The sequence below is a fragment of the Bubalus bubalis genome, chromosome 10 (genome assembly GCF_019923935.1).
Source record: "Bubalus bubalis isolate 160015118507 breed Murrah chromosome 10, NDDB_SH_1, whole genome shotgun sequence".
NCBI classification, from domain to species: domain Eukaryota; kingdom Metazoa; phylum Chordata; class Mammalia; order Artiodactyla; family Bovidae; genus Bubalus; species Bubalus bubalis.
The window spans coordinates 70004522-70022886 of NC_059166.1; the positions used below are offsets into that span (position 1 = coordinate 70004522).

The window sequence follows — 18365 nt, forward strand, 5'->3', positions numbered from 1 at the left end:
TGAATTAGACTTTGTAGCTGGTGGATGAAGCTGTGAACTATCACAACTACCCAGAGTCTATGGTCCCAAGTGGAGAGACACTAAGCAATGAATAATATATCTTTTAGCATTTACTGTATTACTTAACCAGAGAAGGCAAGTACTGGCACCCCGCTCCAGTACTCTTGCCTGGAGAATCCCATGGACGGAGGAGCCTGGTGGGCTGCAGTCCATAGAGTCACTAACAGTCGGACACGACTGAGTGACTTCACTTTCACTTTTCACTTTCATGCATTGGAGAAGGAAATGGCAGCCCACTCCAGTGTTCTTGCCTGGAGAATCCCAGGGACGGGGGAGCCTGGTGGGCTGTAGGAGTTGTAGGGACATTTCTTTGTCTATGAGGTCTCACAGAGTCGGACACGACTGACGCGACTTAGCAGCAGCAGCAGTGTTACTTAACATTGAGCAGATATTGGTTAAAGTGACCTCTTTGGTTATAAAATTTTAATATCATCTTTGCATGTCAAGCATCTGGGTTTCCGAATTTCTACTTTGGTCCTTCATAAACGAGGAGAGGGAACTTTCCACTTATTCTTGATAGTCCATTGTAACTAAAGAGATCCAGGCTTCCAATAACTAGTGGATGAAAGTGAGAGATTTGAGAAGACAATAAATAGATGAGCAGGCTGCTGAGAGACATGTGTCTGATTCCTGGCAGCTTTAAATGGCGAACAGGCAACCAAGGCAGGCCTCCTCGGCAAACAGCTGGGGAACCATTTGACGATGCCATTTGAATAACCCCAAATTACTCCTCTGTCCCAAACCTTTCTTCCCTTTTGGCTTTACCAAGATGATAGAAATCTCTGCATTGATCAAGGTTTGGGGTTCAGAGTGAAAGCTTTTATGAAATAAAGATATTATATAACTCTGTAGTTTATGCTGTGCAGTTTCCATGTTCTTTGTGTAAAGACTCAACTTCACACAAAGGCAATGAAGAGACACTTGGAGCCCAGCAGGTGGTGTGCAACCTTCCTTTACTAAGAAATGTTTCTGTTTTCTTGGATTCCCACTCTGTTTGCAGAGAGACACCATTTCATGAATCTTGGATGTTCTCCCTCCTCACCTTTTATCTTTTCAATTCATCTCTTCTGTCCCTCTCCATGAACCTGGATCCTTCCCACTTATTCTTTATGTTCAAGGTCGATCCCCTTTGACAGAGAATTCTGGACCTGTGTTACATAGTACAGCAACTGAAGCCACATATAGCTATTGAACATTTATAATGTGACTAGTGTGACTGAGGAAATGAATTTTTAATGTAGTTTAATTTTAACTAATTTAGATTTAAAAACTGAAACTATTGAACAACACTAAACACTGTTTTGTTGTTTTGGTAGAACTGCATTTCACTGTAAATTTACACTTTGAAAATTTAGCATTGAATTGAGATGTGCTAAAAGTGTAAAATACACATTAGAGCTCAAAGATTTAGTACAAAAAAGAATGTAATATATCGATAGTAATTTTTATATTAGCTAAATATTAAAATAATATTTTTGATAGTCTAAATGAAATAAATTATTAAAATTAATGTTACCTATTTCTTTTTATTTTTAATGTAAAGAATTTAATTAGAAAATTTATATATGAGTCTCATAATTCTATTGAATGGCACTTTCTAGATTCTTATTTTTCAGAAAGGAGCAACAATTGAATACAAACAAGCCACTCTCTTGGTTACATGGATCACCTTTCATAGAATAAATTCAAGGCCAAGAGAACTGTCTCCCAGGGTGAGGAAAACAAAAAAGAATAGAAAACAAACCTCATCCTGAAGCCACTACCAGTTTCAACACTCAGTGCCACTGAGAGTATTAGATTAGCTGCCTTCAGAGGGTGGGTAATGAAGACATGCACCAAGTGAGTTTTGATGACTGGGTTGGGAGAGAAAGGAGAGGATGGTGTAGACAAGTAGGAGAATACCCCAGGGCCTGGAACATTTGCAAGATGGCTAGTTGAGTGCTATCTTCAGAGGGAGGCCCTTAGACATGAATATCTTGGGTTTCTGGAGGAGTGAGTCTAGTATAAAGAAGAAATAGAAAGCTGAGCAGAAGATGGAAACATTCCAAAATAAGTTTTGGGGTGGACTGTAGGCCAACATTCTTCTTGAAGGCATCCATGGAATTGTGATATTATCCCTTCTGATACAGATAACATCCTTCTTCCATCCTTCTACTCCTGGTCTTCTGTGCAACTGGCTTGAAACTCCTTCCACTGATGCTGCAGCTGCTCCAGTGACCTTAACTGGTTCTTGATACCTACCTCAATGTCCTTTCAAAGACACAGCTAGGGAGATGGGGAACAAACAATTTTCCATAGCCTTCTCAAGTCCAAAAATATGGAATTTCAGTGGTGGTTAGTTATATCTTTTAAGCTCATTGGTATAATTTCAGATATTTATCACATCCAATCCTCTCAGTTTACAGATAAGTGAGTGAGAGAGACAGAGGCAGAGAGAGGCTGAGAGATGATGTGCCAGGATCAGCCACTGGTCAGGATTAACTGAAGCCACTAGAAACAGAACTGAGCCTGTATGTTTAGGTTCCTGAGACGTAGCTGAGGTCTATCACTACCGTATCATTCACACCAGCTTTAACTGATGGTGCCACACTAACTGTAACTTTACTTATCTTCTGAGTTCTCTGCAGAGCCTAGTAGATCCTGGACTGCTATATGCTTAAGTGAGTGAAGTGGCTCAGTCATGTCTGATTCTTTGCGACCCCATGGACTGTAGCATACCAGGCTCCTCCTTCCATGGGATTCTCCAGGCAAGAGTACTGGAGTGGGTTGCCATTTCCTTCTCCAGGGGATCTTCCCAACCCAGGGATCGAACCTGGGTCTCCCGCATTCCAGGCAGACGCTTTAACCTCTGAGCCACCAGGGAAGCATAAGCTATATGCTTATGGTCTGGTAAAGATTATCATTTATTTAATCCAGTACATTGTGAATTTTAAGTATGTTCTGGTGACAGAATATACTTTGTACAATTATTTTTAAGGGATAAAAATGACCAAAATTTCTAACTGAAAATAAGAAAGTATTCTCAAAGAACATTATGTATCTCTCATTTTATTTCCTGGCCTGACCAACAGCAATATTTCATGAATAAAGGAAGGAATTTAGTTACTACCAGCTATCTAAAAATTAAATTAATTAAAATTAAATGTTATTTTAAAATATTTCAGAGTTACCATCCAAATAAATAGGTTGTCTTGATAATTATAAACCAGTAGTAACTTCAGGAGGCTGAAGCTATAAGCCAAGCCAATATATGAGAAAAGTCTATGGCTATAGATATTTAGTCTATATCTACAGCTTCATAAAACTATGGAAAATTGTGGCAATTGATATCATTTCTATAGAGAATGCAATACACAATATCTAGAAACTATCTTTATATAGTGAATTTTATATCTTTTCATCCATTTTTCCAACAAGAAGAGATAAATACCCCAACTGTGTAGGTGGTATGCTTCTTTTCCATTGCCATAAGTAAATGAAATAAACAGACTCTTTTAGACTAGACTATATAATATATAGAATTCATGCTTGCTATCTTACAAGGAGTTATTTGTATGTGAAATCTTGTGGACTTGAGATTGAAAATGTGTGATTTACAAGCAAAGAAAAAACAGCTTTAAATCTTAATGCCCTGCATTTCAAATTTCTGGCTGATTTATAAGCCTTTTAAATCCCATGCTATTAAGAAATTCAAAATTTATATGGCTATATATATTTAGCTAATATTAACTCCTCAGCCAGCCAGCCTGTGGCATTTTGCATGCTTTTCTTCATTTTTTCCATCTGTATTTTTTCTCATCTAGCTTTTTCAGAAATGTTATTCCTATTTCTGTCACACTGTCGCCTTTTAGTCTGTCTTGCAAGAATGTAACATCAGCCGCCAAATGAACCTAGGGGGGAAAAAAACAGGCTTATATCATTCAGCTTTTTAAAAAAACTCTTAAATTTTTCTATTTTTCAGTTTGATATACCCCATAAAGAGCTCACTTTCCTTGTGGAATGATAAAAAGGGCTTGTTTTGTGGACGAAGGACCCTTTACTGTCTGTCTTCCTCTGATGGTCTGGCTGTGGTCAGCTCTGTGTGTGAGTCTGCAAAGAGAAGGGTGGTCCAGGACAGGCTCAAATCATCCTGGTTGATTGTCAGGCAAGCCCAGAATGTGGGCCCATTTTTGCTCACAGTATAGGTCTAAACTGTGGATCCATCTCAGGAAGAACACAAATTCCCAACTCAGTGATGGCCTTGACCCAACGTGCCTTGCCAAACAGAACTTCCAAGGATAAATGGCTTCTTAAACGATTCTTCTCCAGCTGACTTGCTATAAGTCATTCTGTCATTAGCTCAATAACATAATCATTTGTCCTAACAACATTTAGCAATCACTTACGGCTTTGAGAACTATGAAACAACACCAACTAAATAAATTATAAGTATAAAATTAAACATTGAGATTGTGGACTTGAATATTTGATACCCAGGCCTTCTTTTCCATGATGAAGCATTTCTCATTTCTCAGACATTGAAGTAAACCCTTAGGGCTTACTTCTCTATTTGTTAAAATACTCACAAAAGAGCAGCATATTGCTGACCTACCCTCAACAGAGTGCCTTTTCAGTTATTTTAAGTCACAGGAATACTGCTAAGTCACGTCAGTCGTGTCCGACTCTGTGTGACCCCATAGACGGCAGCCCACCAGGCTCCCCCGTCCCTGGGATTCTCCAGGCAAGAACACTGGAGTGGGTTGCCATTTCCTTCTCCAATGCATGAAAGTGAAAAGTTGAAAGTGAAGTCGCTCAGTCGTTTCTGACTCTTCGCGACCCCATGGACTGTAGCCCACCAGGCTCCTCCGTCCATGGGATTTTCCAGGCAAAAGTACTGGAGTGGGGTGCCATTGCCTTCTCCGAAGTCACAGGAATAAATAAGATAAATAAGCAAAAATACCTAGTAAAAGCAAATAAGTGAAAAAGCCTGAGTCTACTAATTAATATTTATTGAGATCTGACTCATTCCCCTCTCTTACTAAGAATTCCTTGGTCAACCAGCTTGCCTTTGTTAAACCGTAGACTTTGGTGTGCCGAATTATTTGCTATTTGAGTGCAAAAATATACCTTTGTGATGCCCATCACCTGGTAAAAGGATATACACTGCACTTTGAAATAAAAAGCCTCTTGATGAAAGTGAAAGAGGAGAGTGAAAAAGTTGGCTTAAAGCTCAACATTCAGAAAACAAAGAGCATGGCATCTGGTCCCATAATTTCATGGGAAATAGATGGGGAAACAGGGGAAACAGTGGAAACAGTGTTAGACTTTATTTTTTTGGGCTCCAAAATCACTACAGATGGTGATTGCAGCCATGAAATTAAAAGACGCTTGCTCCTTGGAAGGAAAATTATGACCAACCTAGATAGCATATTCAAAAACAGAGACATTACTTTGCCAATAAAGGTCTGTCTAGTCAAGGCTATGGTATTTCCAGTGGTTATGTATGGATGTGAGAGTTGGACTGGGAAGAAAACTGAGTGCCAAAGAATTGATGCTTTTGAAGTGTGGTGTTGGAGAAGACTCTTGAGAGTCCCTTGGACTGCAAGGAGATCCAACCAGTCCATCCTAAATGAGATCAGTCCTGGGTGTTCTTTGGAAGGACTGATGCTAAAGCTGAAACTCCAGTACTTTGGCCACCTCATGCAAAGAGTTGACTCCTTGGAAAAGACTCTGATGCTGGGAAGGATTGGGGGCAGGAGGAGAAGGGGACGACAGAGGATGAGATGGCTGGATGACGTTACCGACTCGATGGACATGAGTTTGCGTGAACTCCGGGAGTTGGTGATGGACAAGGAGGCCTGGCGTGCTGCAATTCATGGGGTCGCAGAGTCGAACATGACTGAGCAACTGAACTGAAACTGAACTTGAAATATGGAAGTTAAATGCACTCTCATTTTTTTCTCATAAGATCTTTCTTGTATTTGTCATAATTTAACTGAAAATCAATTAAAATAATAAGAAGACTACATCGAAATTATTTGAGTATATGGGACCACATGAGGTCTGATACATATATGTCATTCAGCACATATAATCAATTATCCATGAAAACTGAAGAGACTTCTTTATCCTATTTTGGACTTGACTTTTTTTCTCTATCTATATGCAATTGACGCTGAATTAATTCAACTTCTTTGTCCCTTAATGAAACATTTTTTGTATGCTTTAGGGCATAGTTCTCCTTTTACCTGGAATATTATTTTCTCCTTCCCCCAAGATCTTCTTGTCTGCTTCTTGATCTTCTAACTGCTTTGTCATCTTTCAGATGTCAGCTCACAGTTTCCCTAGGAAGGCTTCCCTCTCCCCACCCCTGTCCTGCCCCAGATCCTCCCATGATCCTGAGTCATTTGGCTCCTATACTGGACAAAAGACTCTCGAAGGGCAACAACTGTGTCTTGTTCTTCTCTGTATGCTCAACGCTGCTTCACAGAGGCTGATCCCTATCTTAGTTAAATCAATGAATGATTAGATTAGATTTGATTTAACTAAGCCTCCAGCGGCCCCCAGTGACCCCACCTCCTATCATTCAAGTAGTTCCCTCCAAAGTCCAGCAGAACTGACAGCACCTGTGGTGATTAGAGCACTACGGAGACCTATGTGACAAGGAACTTGAGGAAGCCTCTGGCCAGCTGTGAGCAAGGCACTGAGACCAGTGAGTGAGCTTGGAGGTAGATTCCCAGCCTTAGTCAAGTCTTCAGAGACTGCAGCTCCAACCATCTGCTTGACTGCCTGTGCACTGCGCCGTGAAAGGCTTTGAACCATGGCCACCTAGCAAGGCCGTCCCAGGTTTCCAGTCCTCAGAAACTGTGTGAGACAATAAATGTTTGTTGTTTCAAGCAGCTACCTTTGAGGGTAATTAGTTAGCCAGCACTAGATAATGAATGCTGTGCCATGCTTAGTCGCTCAATCATGCCCAACTCTTTTCGATCCCATGGACGGTAGCCTGCTAGGTTTCCCTGTCCATGGGATTCTTCAGGCAAGAATACTGGAGTGGGTTGCCATGCTCTCCTCTAGGGGATCTTCCCAACCCAGGGATTGAACCCAGGTTTCCCACATTGCAGGCAGATTCTTTACCATCTGAGCCACCAGAGAACCCCAAGAATAGTAGAGTGGGTAGCCTATTCCTTCTCCAAGGGATCTTCCCAATCCAGGAATTGAACCAAGGTCTCCTGCATTGCAGGTGGATTCTTTACCAGCTGACTACCAGGGAAGCCCAGATAATGACTGTACACCTGGCAAAATAAAGTATGTGCCTTACCATTTCCAGGGCCCCTCTGATAATCCCACAGAGTAAGTTGCAGTAGCACAGAGAAGACCGCCCAGTGGGGAGCTCTTCCACAAACTCCACCAGAGGATTCTTGTCTAGAATCAGGGAAAATTCATTTCTGCTTGTGTTGTTACAGGTCACACTTGGTGTAATTCCTAAGTACATCTTGAAAGCAACCTAGCAAATAGGAAAAGAAAAAAATTACAAAACTTGGCCTGGAATAAATAACTATTAGTGGAGAAGGAAATGGCAATCTACTCCAGTATTCTTGCCTGGGAAATGCCCGGGACAGAGGAGCCTGACGGGCTACAGCCCATGGGGTCGCACAAGAGATACCACTTAATGACTAAACAATGACAGCAAAGTGGCTGAACTGCGTTGTTGTACAGGAGAAACCAACACAATATTGTAAAGCAGTTTTCCTCTGATTAAAGAATAAATGAATAAAAATAAAGAACTGTTAGTAAGACACCCAAATACCATTCCAGGCACAATTGTTAAGCTTCTGGAGTTCATAGTCAGAAAGCCTGAGTTCACGCTCAGCTTTGAAATTTACTGATCTTACAACTTGTACAATTCTTAAACTCTTTTCATGGAATCTCCTAAAGTATTCATTTTCTGTGGAAACCATATGGTTTATGAAACACAAAGTTAAGGCAATATTTTTGGAAAAAAAATCTTTTTCAAAAAAAATATTCCTTAGAAGGGTAAGAAATTAAAATATTACTCATCAGCAGCATACTAGCATAATATTTGTTACATGAGCCCAGCAAAGTCTTCTGAATTAGAAGGGACCCAAGACACATGTGCCACAACAGGAAAGTGACAGAGTCGGGGACAGAGGGAGTCGAGGAAGATTAAACCCAAGAGTATGCTTTGGGAAGTGGAGGCAGTCATATCACCAAGAATAACGTCTCTGAGAAGGAGCAAGGGCCCACGGTGGCAGGCACATAAGTGGGTCATAAAGTAGCTTTTCAAGAAAGTCCGCTGTTTTAAAGAGCTTCAAGAATTTTACAAGGTAGAGATAGAGGAAACCTTGGGGACTATTTCTTTTTACCTCCAGCTTCACAAACGAGTAAACTGGGATTCAGAGAAGTAAAACGACATGGCTAAGGTTACACTATAACGTAGCTCCTTGGCTTCTAGTCCAAGTGGCTTTCTTGTCACGAAATATACAGACCTGGAAACTGAGGTTTGTTAATGGAAATTTGTCAGCTTGATCGTTGTTGTCTTTCAAGTGATTTCATTAATTTTCATATTAAAAGCAGTGTATTTAATATTAAAAGCAGTGTAGAAGCGAAGTGAAGACAATTTCCTTAAATTATACATAATTAGAAGTACTAAAAGGCTCATGATTCAGTCATTCATTCAATAGTACACGTTGAGCACTGCCTGTCTAGTACAGTGACTGGCACACAGGGGAATTCAACAACTATTTGAAAAACGAATTATTGAACAGGCATGCATTCTGTGTTTGACATCATCTTTACACCCAGAATACAAAATGTATTATGATGTAGTTCCTGTTTTATAAGAGCTTACAGTTAAAAAGGAGCTGCTGCTGCTGCTGCTGTTAAGTTGCTTCAGTCGTGTCCGACTCTGTGCGACCCCATAGACGGCAGCCCACCAGGCCCCGCCGTCCCTGGGATTCTCCAGGCAAGAACACTGGAGTGGGTTGCCGTTTCCTCCTCCAATGCATGAAAGCGAAAAGTGAAAGTGAAGTCGCTCAGTCATGTCTGACTCTTAGCGACCCCATGGACTGCAGCCTACCAGGCTCCTCTGTCCATGGGATTTTCCAGGCAAGAGTACTGGAGTGGGGTGCCATTGCATTCTCCCAAAAAGGAGCTATAGATATTCAATAAATAACTGCAATATTACGATAAGCTCCACAAGTACAATGTTGTATATTAGGAAGTAACCCTTGAAATATTTACAGAGGAAGAAGCTTCTACACTGTTTGTGAATACTGAGTGAGTGTTTGCCAGGTAGACAAGGTCAGGTGTGTGTGTGTGTGGGCATGGGGTGGGGGGTGGGGATATTCCAGATAGAAGGAACATGTCAAGGGCACAGAATACCATGATGAGGTTCAGGTAAAGTTTGCATTTATCAACTTGTGGGCAACAGGGAGCCCCAAAGATGTGAGTAGGCTAGGGAGGAACTGGATTTCTATATTAGAGGGATCTCCTTCGTGTCAGCATAGAGAACGAATTTAAGGTTGAGAATGGGGGCAGGCATGAAGTCAAAGGCAGAAATACCAATCAAGAGGTTACTATGATAGTCTAGGAAAGAAATGATGAGGACCCTTCTCACTTTGTCTTTCACTCAAAACTCAAACTCTCTCTGAACTTTTCCATATAAATTTCAAACAGCTCAAATCCAAAAATATGATAAAGTACAAGAGGACATAAAATGAAGCTTCCAGATCTTAAGTCAAAGCAGCAAAAGTTCTTAGTAACAAGAGAAAAATACCATCATGAAAGTCTAGGCTAGGAGACTTGATTTGGCTCCCAACCAATTGGCTGAAACCCGATTTCTGCTAATGTTTATTCCTTTGGATGGAAAATTCCTAAACTATTATTATCTGTAATAGTCGGAATTTCTTTCTGATTCTCAATCCAAGCCACATGGAAATAACATAAAAGTGGGGGCTGTTCACTGTGAATTTACTCTTATTCCCAGTGTTTTGGCTCTAGTTTCATGGCCTAACATCCACCAGTAGGAGGCATTATCTGAACACTGTTGGGAAATACTCATTCCTAGGGAATGACATTGTTTCCTTATCTGGCTGAATTCAGTCTGAGAAGGAGGACTGTTGTTTCTAATGAAGAAAGAGCTCCACCCTCGGCCACTGCCACAGCGGCTCTGCCAACAAATAAGAGCAAAGCGTTTTCCCTCTGTGTATCTCCAACATGGATGCTCTTCAGGGGTTTCTAAAATTCATCCTCAACCAGAAAACTGTCATTGGCTACAGCTTCATGGCTCTGCTGACCGTGGGAGGTGAGCGTCTCTTTTCACTCGTGGCTTTCAAGTGTCCCTGCGGCACTGAGAATGTGATCTACGGGCTGGCTTTCCTGTTTGCTCCCGCCTGGGTGTTACTGATCCTGGGATTCTTTCTGAACAACAGGTCATGGAGACTCTTCACAGGCTGCTGTGTGAATCCCAGGAAAATCTTCCCCAGGGGCCACAACTGCCGCTTCTTCTCCGTCCTGGGGCAGATCATTCTGAGCTCATTGGTGGCTCCAGTGATGTGGCTGTCTGTGGCTTTGCTCAATGGGACTTTTTATGAATGTGCAATGAGCGGGACCCAAAGTCCAAGACTCCTTGATCTGATTTGCAAAGGCAAGCCTGAAGAGTGCTGGAAAGAACTTTACAAAGTATCTTGTGGAAAAACCAGCATGACCCCCACGGACAACGAAGAACTGAAATTGTCGCTGCAAGCCCAGTCTCAGGTAAGAAGGGACACAGGTGCCTTTCCCCCACACCCCCCTGCCCCCCAGCGTGAGCTTGAAGTATTCTCTCTGTACTTCGTTCAGCCAGGGTAGAGCCTGAATCCTGCCAGAACATTCTGAAACTCTGGAAATTGGAATGTGGTGCAGCGTTAAGACAGTCTCAGGAAAAGCTTTTCCGAGGTTGGATGGCTAATAAAATTGCTGATTGGATTGTCTTTTCCACTTTCGAAAAGAAAATCTCCTCTTGAGTTAGACATCTGTAAACACTTAAGTACTTTAAAACAATCTCTCTGGGTTGACTTTGTAAATGATGCATGACACTAACTCATTATAAAGTGTTAATGGCAGAGCTGTAATTAGAAATTACTGCCTTCTATTAATTATTTTCAAACTGGTTTTTCAGAGAAACACACACATACATGCATAGCATATATCCATTAAAATACAGCTGAATCAAGTGAGCTAATACTTTTCAAAGTTGCACATCATATAATCAGTGTAGAGATTCCCTTGCATGATTTCTGGCAACTGCTATCTCTATGTGTAAATATTGTTAAGATGGAAAAGAATTTCCTGTATAAAATGGGGTGTTGGCAGACTTTAAATAGCCTTCAGTGAAACAGGACCATATTCTCCAGGGAGTTTTCCTCCTATGTTCTGTGCTCTATAGCTAAAAAGTTCTTCTTACGTTACTTTAGGAGCTCAAGATTTGGGGCATTGTTTTATTTAACAGAAGGAAATTGTAGCTTTACCTAACTGATACAAGGAAGTAGCTTGTCATTCTTTCAGAGACATGAGCACAAATCCAGATGTGAGCCTGGCCCTGGCCTCAGGAAAAGACTGAATTCCTACTTGTGAGGAGCAGGAATGATATTCCACAAATCAAAACAAGCAATAGGAGTAGATAAACAGGTCCACAGTCTGTGAGGAAGGCTATTTGTTTAAGAATAAATGCGCTGAAAATACTGAGACTTTACTCTTTTTTTTTTTTTTCAATATAGACTGGTCTTTTCAACAACACATCAAATCAAAAATTGTGTCCAAACTGGTTGGCAATATATTCAGACTCTCTTTATAAACTAATAAGCCTATAAATGCTCCTCCATAAAACCCTTTGTTTAATGCATAAAGCACATTTTAGACAAAAACATGCCAGGCTGCCAAATATCTTCCTTCTTTTGCTGAAGGAAGGTCTTAATTACAAATGTGATGATGCAATGAGTGATTTATGATTTGTGTCCTGGGGTACCAGGCTCCATTCAGGTAGCAGCGGATCCAAACACTTACCACTGGGTGAGCTTTTCCATCTCTAAATACAGGCATAAGGAAATCATGCCTGTCCTTGCCACAGCTGAGCCTGGGCACGCTGACCTGTTTATTTTTCAGAGGAATGAGAAGGACCCGGGGCTGATTCCTTAGGGGATGATGCATAAGAGATGCGGACAAAGGGAGCTGTATCAGCAGGTGCTGACCGCAGTGCTTCCGATAGGCAGGGGCAGCAAACAGTCTGGACCCACAGCTGGGTATGTGGGTGGGGGTGGAAAAAGTGCCACGGTCCATGGGTGGGGCAGAGGAACGAAATCCAGCTGGGTGGCTTTCCGTCCTTTGGGTAGGTAGAGTAGTGGCAAGAACTCCATCTTGGAGTTGCCTAGCCTTGGGTTTGATCCTGATTCTACTGCTCACCAGGTATGTGACCCAGAGCTACTGTTTGACCCCTGAGAGCCCCAGTGTCCTCAGTAGTTGGGGGTAATAACACCTACCCTTGAAAGTACAGAGATGATGGACATAAATGGGCATAAAACTGCTGGCACACAGTATTTTAAACTGATGAGAAAAATGCCAAGGTTTGAGGGAGAAGACACATGCAGAATGGTGTATTATTGAGGGCTGGGGTGGGACCATCCATCATGTCTAGTTAGATCCTGGGTACCATGAATTAGTGAAGAACAAGAGGGCTCAGTGCTCAGCACTCACGTGAAAGCAAGTGGATGCTAAGGCCACGCAATGAGGGGAGGAGGGCCTGAAGCTGATCAAACAGTGAATAACTCAGCAGAATTGGTTTAGATACTGAAGTGAGATGGCCTGCAGGAGGATGGGCTGTGTGGAAAAAGATAGAGGTTAGAGAAAAGAGGAAAATCTGATGTAGCCAACCACAAGTGACTAAAGTAAATATAAGTAAATATAAATCGCGTCAGAAAGATACCCTATGTTCAGTAATGCCTTTACATAGACATGGATATGATTGAAAAATAGCAGCCCATGCTAATAGCTGATACTTACTGAGTCATGTGGATTTCTACATCACCTCATTTTAATCCTCTAAATTACATTCTGAGGAGGGTAACCCCTACTTTACAGCTGAGGAATCAGAGGCACAGAGAATACCTGTAAAAAAGTGAAAGCTGAGATTTAAACCCAACCAGTGCCAACCCAGAGCTGGCACTCATGTAGGGTCTGAGATCCTGCACAGTGACCTCCGTAGTCTGAGTCAGAGTTTGGAAACCATTGGTTTCCAAATAAACATTGGAGCTTATTTGTTGTTCTATTATGGTCAGCATGGGTTCATTTGCAGATTGTTATTTTTATGTTCAAATTATGTTCAAATATTTTATGTTCAAATGTTCAAATAGTATTTCTCATCTGCTGAGAAATACTAAGGGCCATTTAACTAAAATATTAAGAGAAACTTGGAAAGAGCTTTTTTAGTTGTTCACATATGAAATTAACTCCAATTATGAAAAATATTGGGTTGGCCAAAAAATTCATTCCGGTTTTGTTTTTTTTTTTTACATAATATCCTTTCAATGTGTTATTTTTGAGAACTGATGTCCAAAAGTTCATTTTTTTCCCCTTGGCTTTTACACAAGCTTCTGATTCTTATAACTTCAGTTTCCTTATTGTGTTACATTTGTCTTGCTTTACAGTGAGATAGGATAGGGTAATGAGTGATGCTACTTCTCTCAGGAAGGGTCTGCAGTTCTCTGTAAACAATGTAACGTGGGAAAAATCAGTCACTGGTCATGAATATCCACGTATCAATGCCTGAAGATACTCCACTAAGGAACTGGTAATATGCTCACACACAGAATTCTTTCCTTTAAAGCTAGAACTATATGAGGGCTTGGTTCTTCCGGTTCTTGGATAATCTATATTTTTACTCATTTCCATTTGCCTGCCTTCTGGCTATTTCTTTGCATACCAGCAATAGTGGGTAGGATGGAGTACAGAGGTTAGGTAAACCTTAACTTTGTTAAAAACAAAAACAAAAACAAAAAACAAAACTTGTTAATTAAGATGAAGGATGTCAACTGAGGTCTGCTATTAAATTAGCCATACACTTCCCAATAACATTACCCCGTCTCCTTGAGAAGTGGCTTTGCTTTTGGTATGCTCAATATTTCTTTCTTCTAAGATTCTAGGATGGTTCCTGATTTGTTCCGCATCTTTCTTCTCTCTGCTCACCACGTGTTATGCTCGCTGCCGATCTAAAGTTAGTTACCTTCAGCTGAGTTTTTGGAAGATGTATGCACAGAAGGAGAAGGAGCAGTTGGAAAACACATTCGTGGACTACGCCAAAAAGCTGAGTGACAGAAACCTGAAATGCTTCTTGGAAAACAAGAGGCCAGATGTCTTCCCCATGCCCACCTTTGCAGCCTGGGAGGCTGCTTCGGAGCTCCATTCGTTCCACCAAAATCGGCAACACTACAGCACCCTCCACAGGGTAGTAGAGGAGGGTCTAGACCTTCGTCCAGAGGATGAGGAGACCACAATGATGCTTATGGGTACAGCCCAAAACATGCAGTTCACCCACCATCACTGACTCACGGGGTCCAGACATCTTCCTCCTGCATCAACAGCTACCGGAGTATCTCTGTGTTTTCTTCCATTTAGTATTTCTTAATCAGACAATAACACAAAGGGAAGCAGCTTTTTAGACATGACAAAGGTTTCACATGCTCAAACTGATGCTGAGTGACTGGCCAAAGATGGTTGGGGGTTGGGAGTCGGGCTCAGGGGCTTCAGGTTCTAAGATTTGATGACGGACAGTGAGACTCATGCAAGAAGTTCTGGCACTCTATGTAAATACAGTCACAGAATCCAGGGGGAGCAGTGGTGACTTGTGAGTGAGCGTGGTCCCCTTAACAGACTTCTGTTATTAACAGACTTCCCACTTCCACACAGTGGGATATGCGGTGTAGTTGGTAGAAATCCTCGTAGTAAATCTATCTTACTACCTTCCAAGGATGTAATGAAATGCTACCATTTAAAATTCATTTCCTTGGAATCTGAAGACATCAGTTCTCAAAAATGATACGTTGAAAGGATATGATGCCAAAAATTCAGAGCTTTTCTCATGTTTCCACTATGCATTGAAAATAGACCCCTGGAGTCAGAGCTGTATTATGACTCTTGTGGGCTCTAGGCACTTTTGCCTTCATGGGCTTCTTTCTACATTAAAAAATACACATGTACACATACACACAAGCACACACACACCTATACTTATGACTATTGATATAAGTGAAAGTGAAGTTGCGCAGTCATGTCTGACTCTTTGCAACCCCATGAACTGTAGCCTACCAGGCTCCTCCATCCGTGGGATTCTCCAGGCAAGAGTACTGGAGTGGGTTGCCGTTTCCTTCTCTAAAGGCATATATTAATATTGTATAGGGCTTCCCAGATGGCTCAGTGGTAAAGAATCTGTCTGCAATGCAGGAGGCCCAGGTTCAATCCCTAGGTCAGGAATATCCCCTGGAGAAGTAAATGGCAACCCACTCCAGTATTCTTGCTTGGGAAATCCCATGGACAGAGGAGCCTGGCAGGCTACAGTCCATAGGGTCACAAAAGAGTTGGACATGACTAAACAGCAACAACAGTATTAATATTATACGTTAGAACTTTTTTCAACCTTGAAGTTCATTTATTACCTTGTGACTTTATAAGAAACTAAAAACACTTTAGTGGGCTCCTACAGGATACAAATTTTGTATTCTATTGTATAATATATCCACATTAGTTTAAATATATAGATACATTAGTTCCCTCTAAATCTCTGAATGGAATCAATATTTAAGGAAGAGGTACCATGCTTTATGCTGTGGCTCACATCTTATACCATGGAGGGTCCTTGCCTCCTCATTGGAGAATCCTGGGGCTGAATTCCTTATTATCATGTGGCATTATCCCAAACTGGGGAAAGGATTCTATAGGTATAAGACCTGACACATATCCTTGGGAACCTGGAGGTGCAGAGTCAGGGGGTGTGTGTGTATGTGTGTGTGTGTGTGTTTATGTGTAGGTGGGAGAGTGGGAGGCAGGGGCTGTGAGGTTGCAATATTGTTTGGGTTTTAAACATGGTGTGTGACAAATGTGTAACAATTGGTTCCTGGAAAAAAAAAGTGGTTATTTGAAGTGTTTGCCCATTTCTATGTTGTAATTTCAAGTTACCAAGGTGATGTCACTGAAATCAGAGTTAGGAAGAGACGATATGAGCCAGAACTTTCTAAGAAGATTTTGTGGTGCATTTACTTTCATTCTAGCCAAACTGTCTCTGGTACCACTTTGGTGGATCTGAGTTTCACTGCCATAAGCCCTAACCACGGTAGATTAAACATGGCTTAATGGCGCCAATTGAGAGAGAGAGAGTCTTTTACTCTTTTCCTTGAGTCTGACCTTAACGAATCAACAATATGTAGCAGAGGTGAAGCCAGGTTGCAGAATTATTCCAGCTTATGCCTTGGTCTCTGGCAATGATTACTCTGGTAAAAACCAGCCACCATGTAAGAAATGCAATTACCTTAATGAAGAGTCCCAAGCCCTGAAGAAGGCTAAAGTAGCCAAGTGGAGAGAGACTGAGACAAAGAGAGATCATAGCTGGCCAGCTCCAACTGTTTGAATCCTTCTAGGTTGGTTACCAGGCATATGAGTAAAGAAGTCATTTGGACATTCCAGCTTCAGCAGACAAGACATGGAGAAGAACCAGAGGACCCAGCAAACAGCCAGGAAAAAGACCCTAGATCTATGGTCTGAGTGAAGCCACACCAGCCGTGCAGACTTCTCAGCCACACCATCTGCTGCAAATATTAAAAAAGGGTCCCCACTGTGTCCTGTCCAAATGCCCTGAGCTTAAATAAATGTTGGTTGTTTGAAGCCAATGAAATTATGGGCATTATGAAGATATCCTGAACACTAATATGTGAAAATCAGAATTTGTTAAATGAGAGATTAGAGGCACATTGAATTTATATATAGATTATGCAAATATCTCCTTATGCATAGATTTTTCTTAATAACATTTACCTCTTGATTTCAGTAAGTAGTGAATGAGCTGTGGAATGATTTGATAGATGCTGAATAGTTACTTCTCCAAACTGGCTCCACCAAAGCCTGAGATTCATTTTTAATGATTTTTTGTTAAATTTGGTTTGAGAGGAACACACTGCTATGAGTTAATTTGGTTTAAAATAAACAAATTACTGAGAAAGTGACATATTTTTAGCATTAATACCCAGAAAAAGATGACAGTGGAAGGCACAGGACAGGCTGGCCTTGAGTAAGTTAGAAACAGATTGGTCTTCTAGCTTTGCTCCTCAAAGTGTTGCATTCAAACCAAAGCATCAGCATCATGAGGGAGCCTGTTAGAAATGCAGAATCAGACTCCATCCCAGACCTGTTGAATCAAGCCGTCCATTAAACGAGATCTTGAGTGATTCTATGCAACTTAAACTTTAGAAGTGCTGGTTCTCAAACTTTAATGTGTGCCAAAAATCATCTGGATGGCTTGTTAAAATGTAGATTGCTGAGCCCAAGTGTCTGATTTGACACGTTGGGGGTAAGAATTTGCATTTCTAACAACTTCTCAGATGCTGCTGCTGCTGGTCTAGGGACCACATCTTGAGAACAACAGCTGTAAAGCACAAAGCAGGCTACACTGGGGAAGGCAAGACAGAAGTAACTCAGAATCCTGGGCCTCACCCCAGATCTACAGAATTAGACTCTGTGCTATTATCAACCTTTCTGAGAACATGGGGTGACTTTCCATGTATTTTCTCTTTATTCAAGGCTACCTTTCATCACTTAGGGATAATTTTAAAGTTTTCCTCACCTAAGTTTTGCAAATATTGTACATCTTCATTCTTCTTTGCCACTAGTCTAATGTTTTCTTTTTTCCATGGTATTTTCTAAGTGCTAGTTATTTGAGTACATGAAAAAGCTATTACTTAATGAATATATAAAGAAAGATAAGCGCAGAAGAATTGATGCTTTTGAACTGTGGTGTTGGAGAAGACTCTTGAGAGTCCCTTGTACAGCAAGGAGATTCAACCAGTCCATCCTAGAGGAAATCAGTCCTGAATATTCATTGGAAGGACTGATGCTAAAGCTGAAACTCCAAGACTTTGGCCATATGATGCAAACAACTGACTCATTTGTAAAGACCCCGATGCTGGGAATGATTGAAGGCAGGAGGAGAAGGGGACAACACAGGATGAGTTGGTTGGATGGCAACCAACATGCTATTCAGTTCAGTTCAGTTCAGTTCAGTCGCTCAG

General features: G+C 41.3%; 2 protein-coding genes and 1 non-coding gene across 3 annotated transcripts in view; 1 reads left to right on the top strand and 2 right to left on the bottom strand.

Annotated features, from left to right (window-relative positions):
- Positions 1–2850: 2850 nt before the first annotated feature.
- The window catches only part of TRAPPC3L (trafficking protein particle complex subunit 3L), a 40345-nt gene continuing 24830 nt past the window's right edge, over positions 2851–18365 (bottom strand). The window contains exons 4-5 of the mRNA XM_006055684.4: positions 7358–7543; positions 2851–3950 (exon numbers count right to left, since the gene is read on the bottom strand). Of these exons, the coding sequence (XP_006055746.3) occupies positions 3831–3950; positions 7358–7543 (306 nt within the window). The 3' untranslated portion in view covers positions 2851–3830. The remainder of the gene's footprint in view (positions 3951–7357; positions 7544–18365) is intronic.
- TRNAS-GGA lies at positions 2852–2923 on the bottom strand. The gene has a single exon. It is a non-coding gene; the product is annotated as a tRNA-Ser (tRNA).
- On the top strand, positions 10164–14914 carry CALHM5 (calcium homeostasis modulator family member 5). Its single transcript, XM_006055683.4, has 2 exons — positions 10164–10815; positions 14228–14914. Exons 1-2 carry the CDS (start codon positions 10276–10278, stop codon positions 14633–14635), a joined length of 948 nt encoding a protein of 315 aa, XP_006055745.1. The 5' UTR covers positions 10164–10275; the 3' UTR covers positions 14636–14914.

Coding starts and splice junctions, on each gene's coding strand:
- CALHM5 (XM_006055683.4), top strand. CDS start 10,276: ATGGATGCTCTTCAGGGGTTTCTAAAATTCATCCTCAACCAGAAAACT. Junction 10,816..14,227: donor CGCTGCAAGCCCAGTCTCAG/GTAAGAAGGGAC, acceptor CTTTCTTCTAAG/ATTCTAGGATGGTTCCTGAT.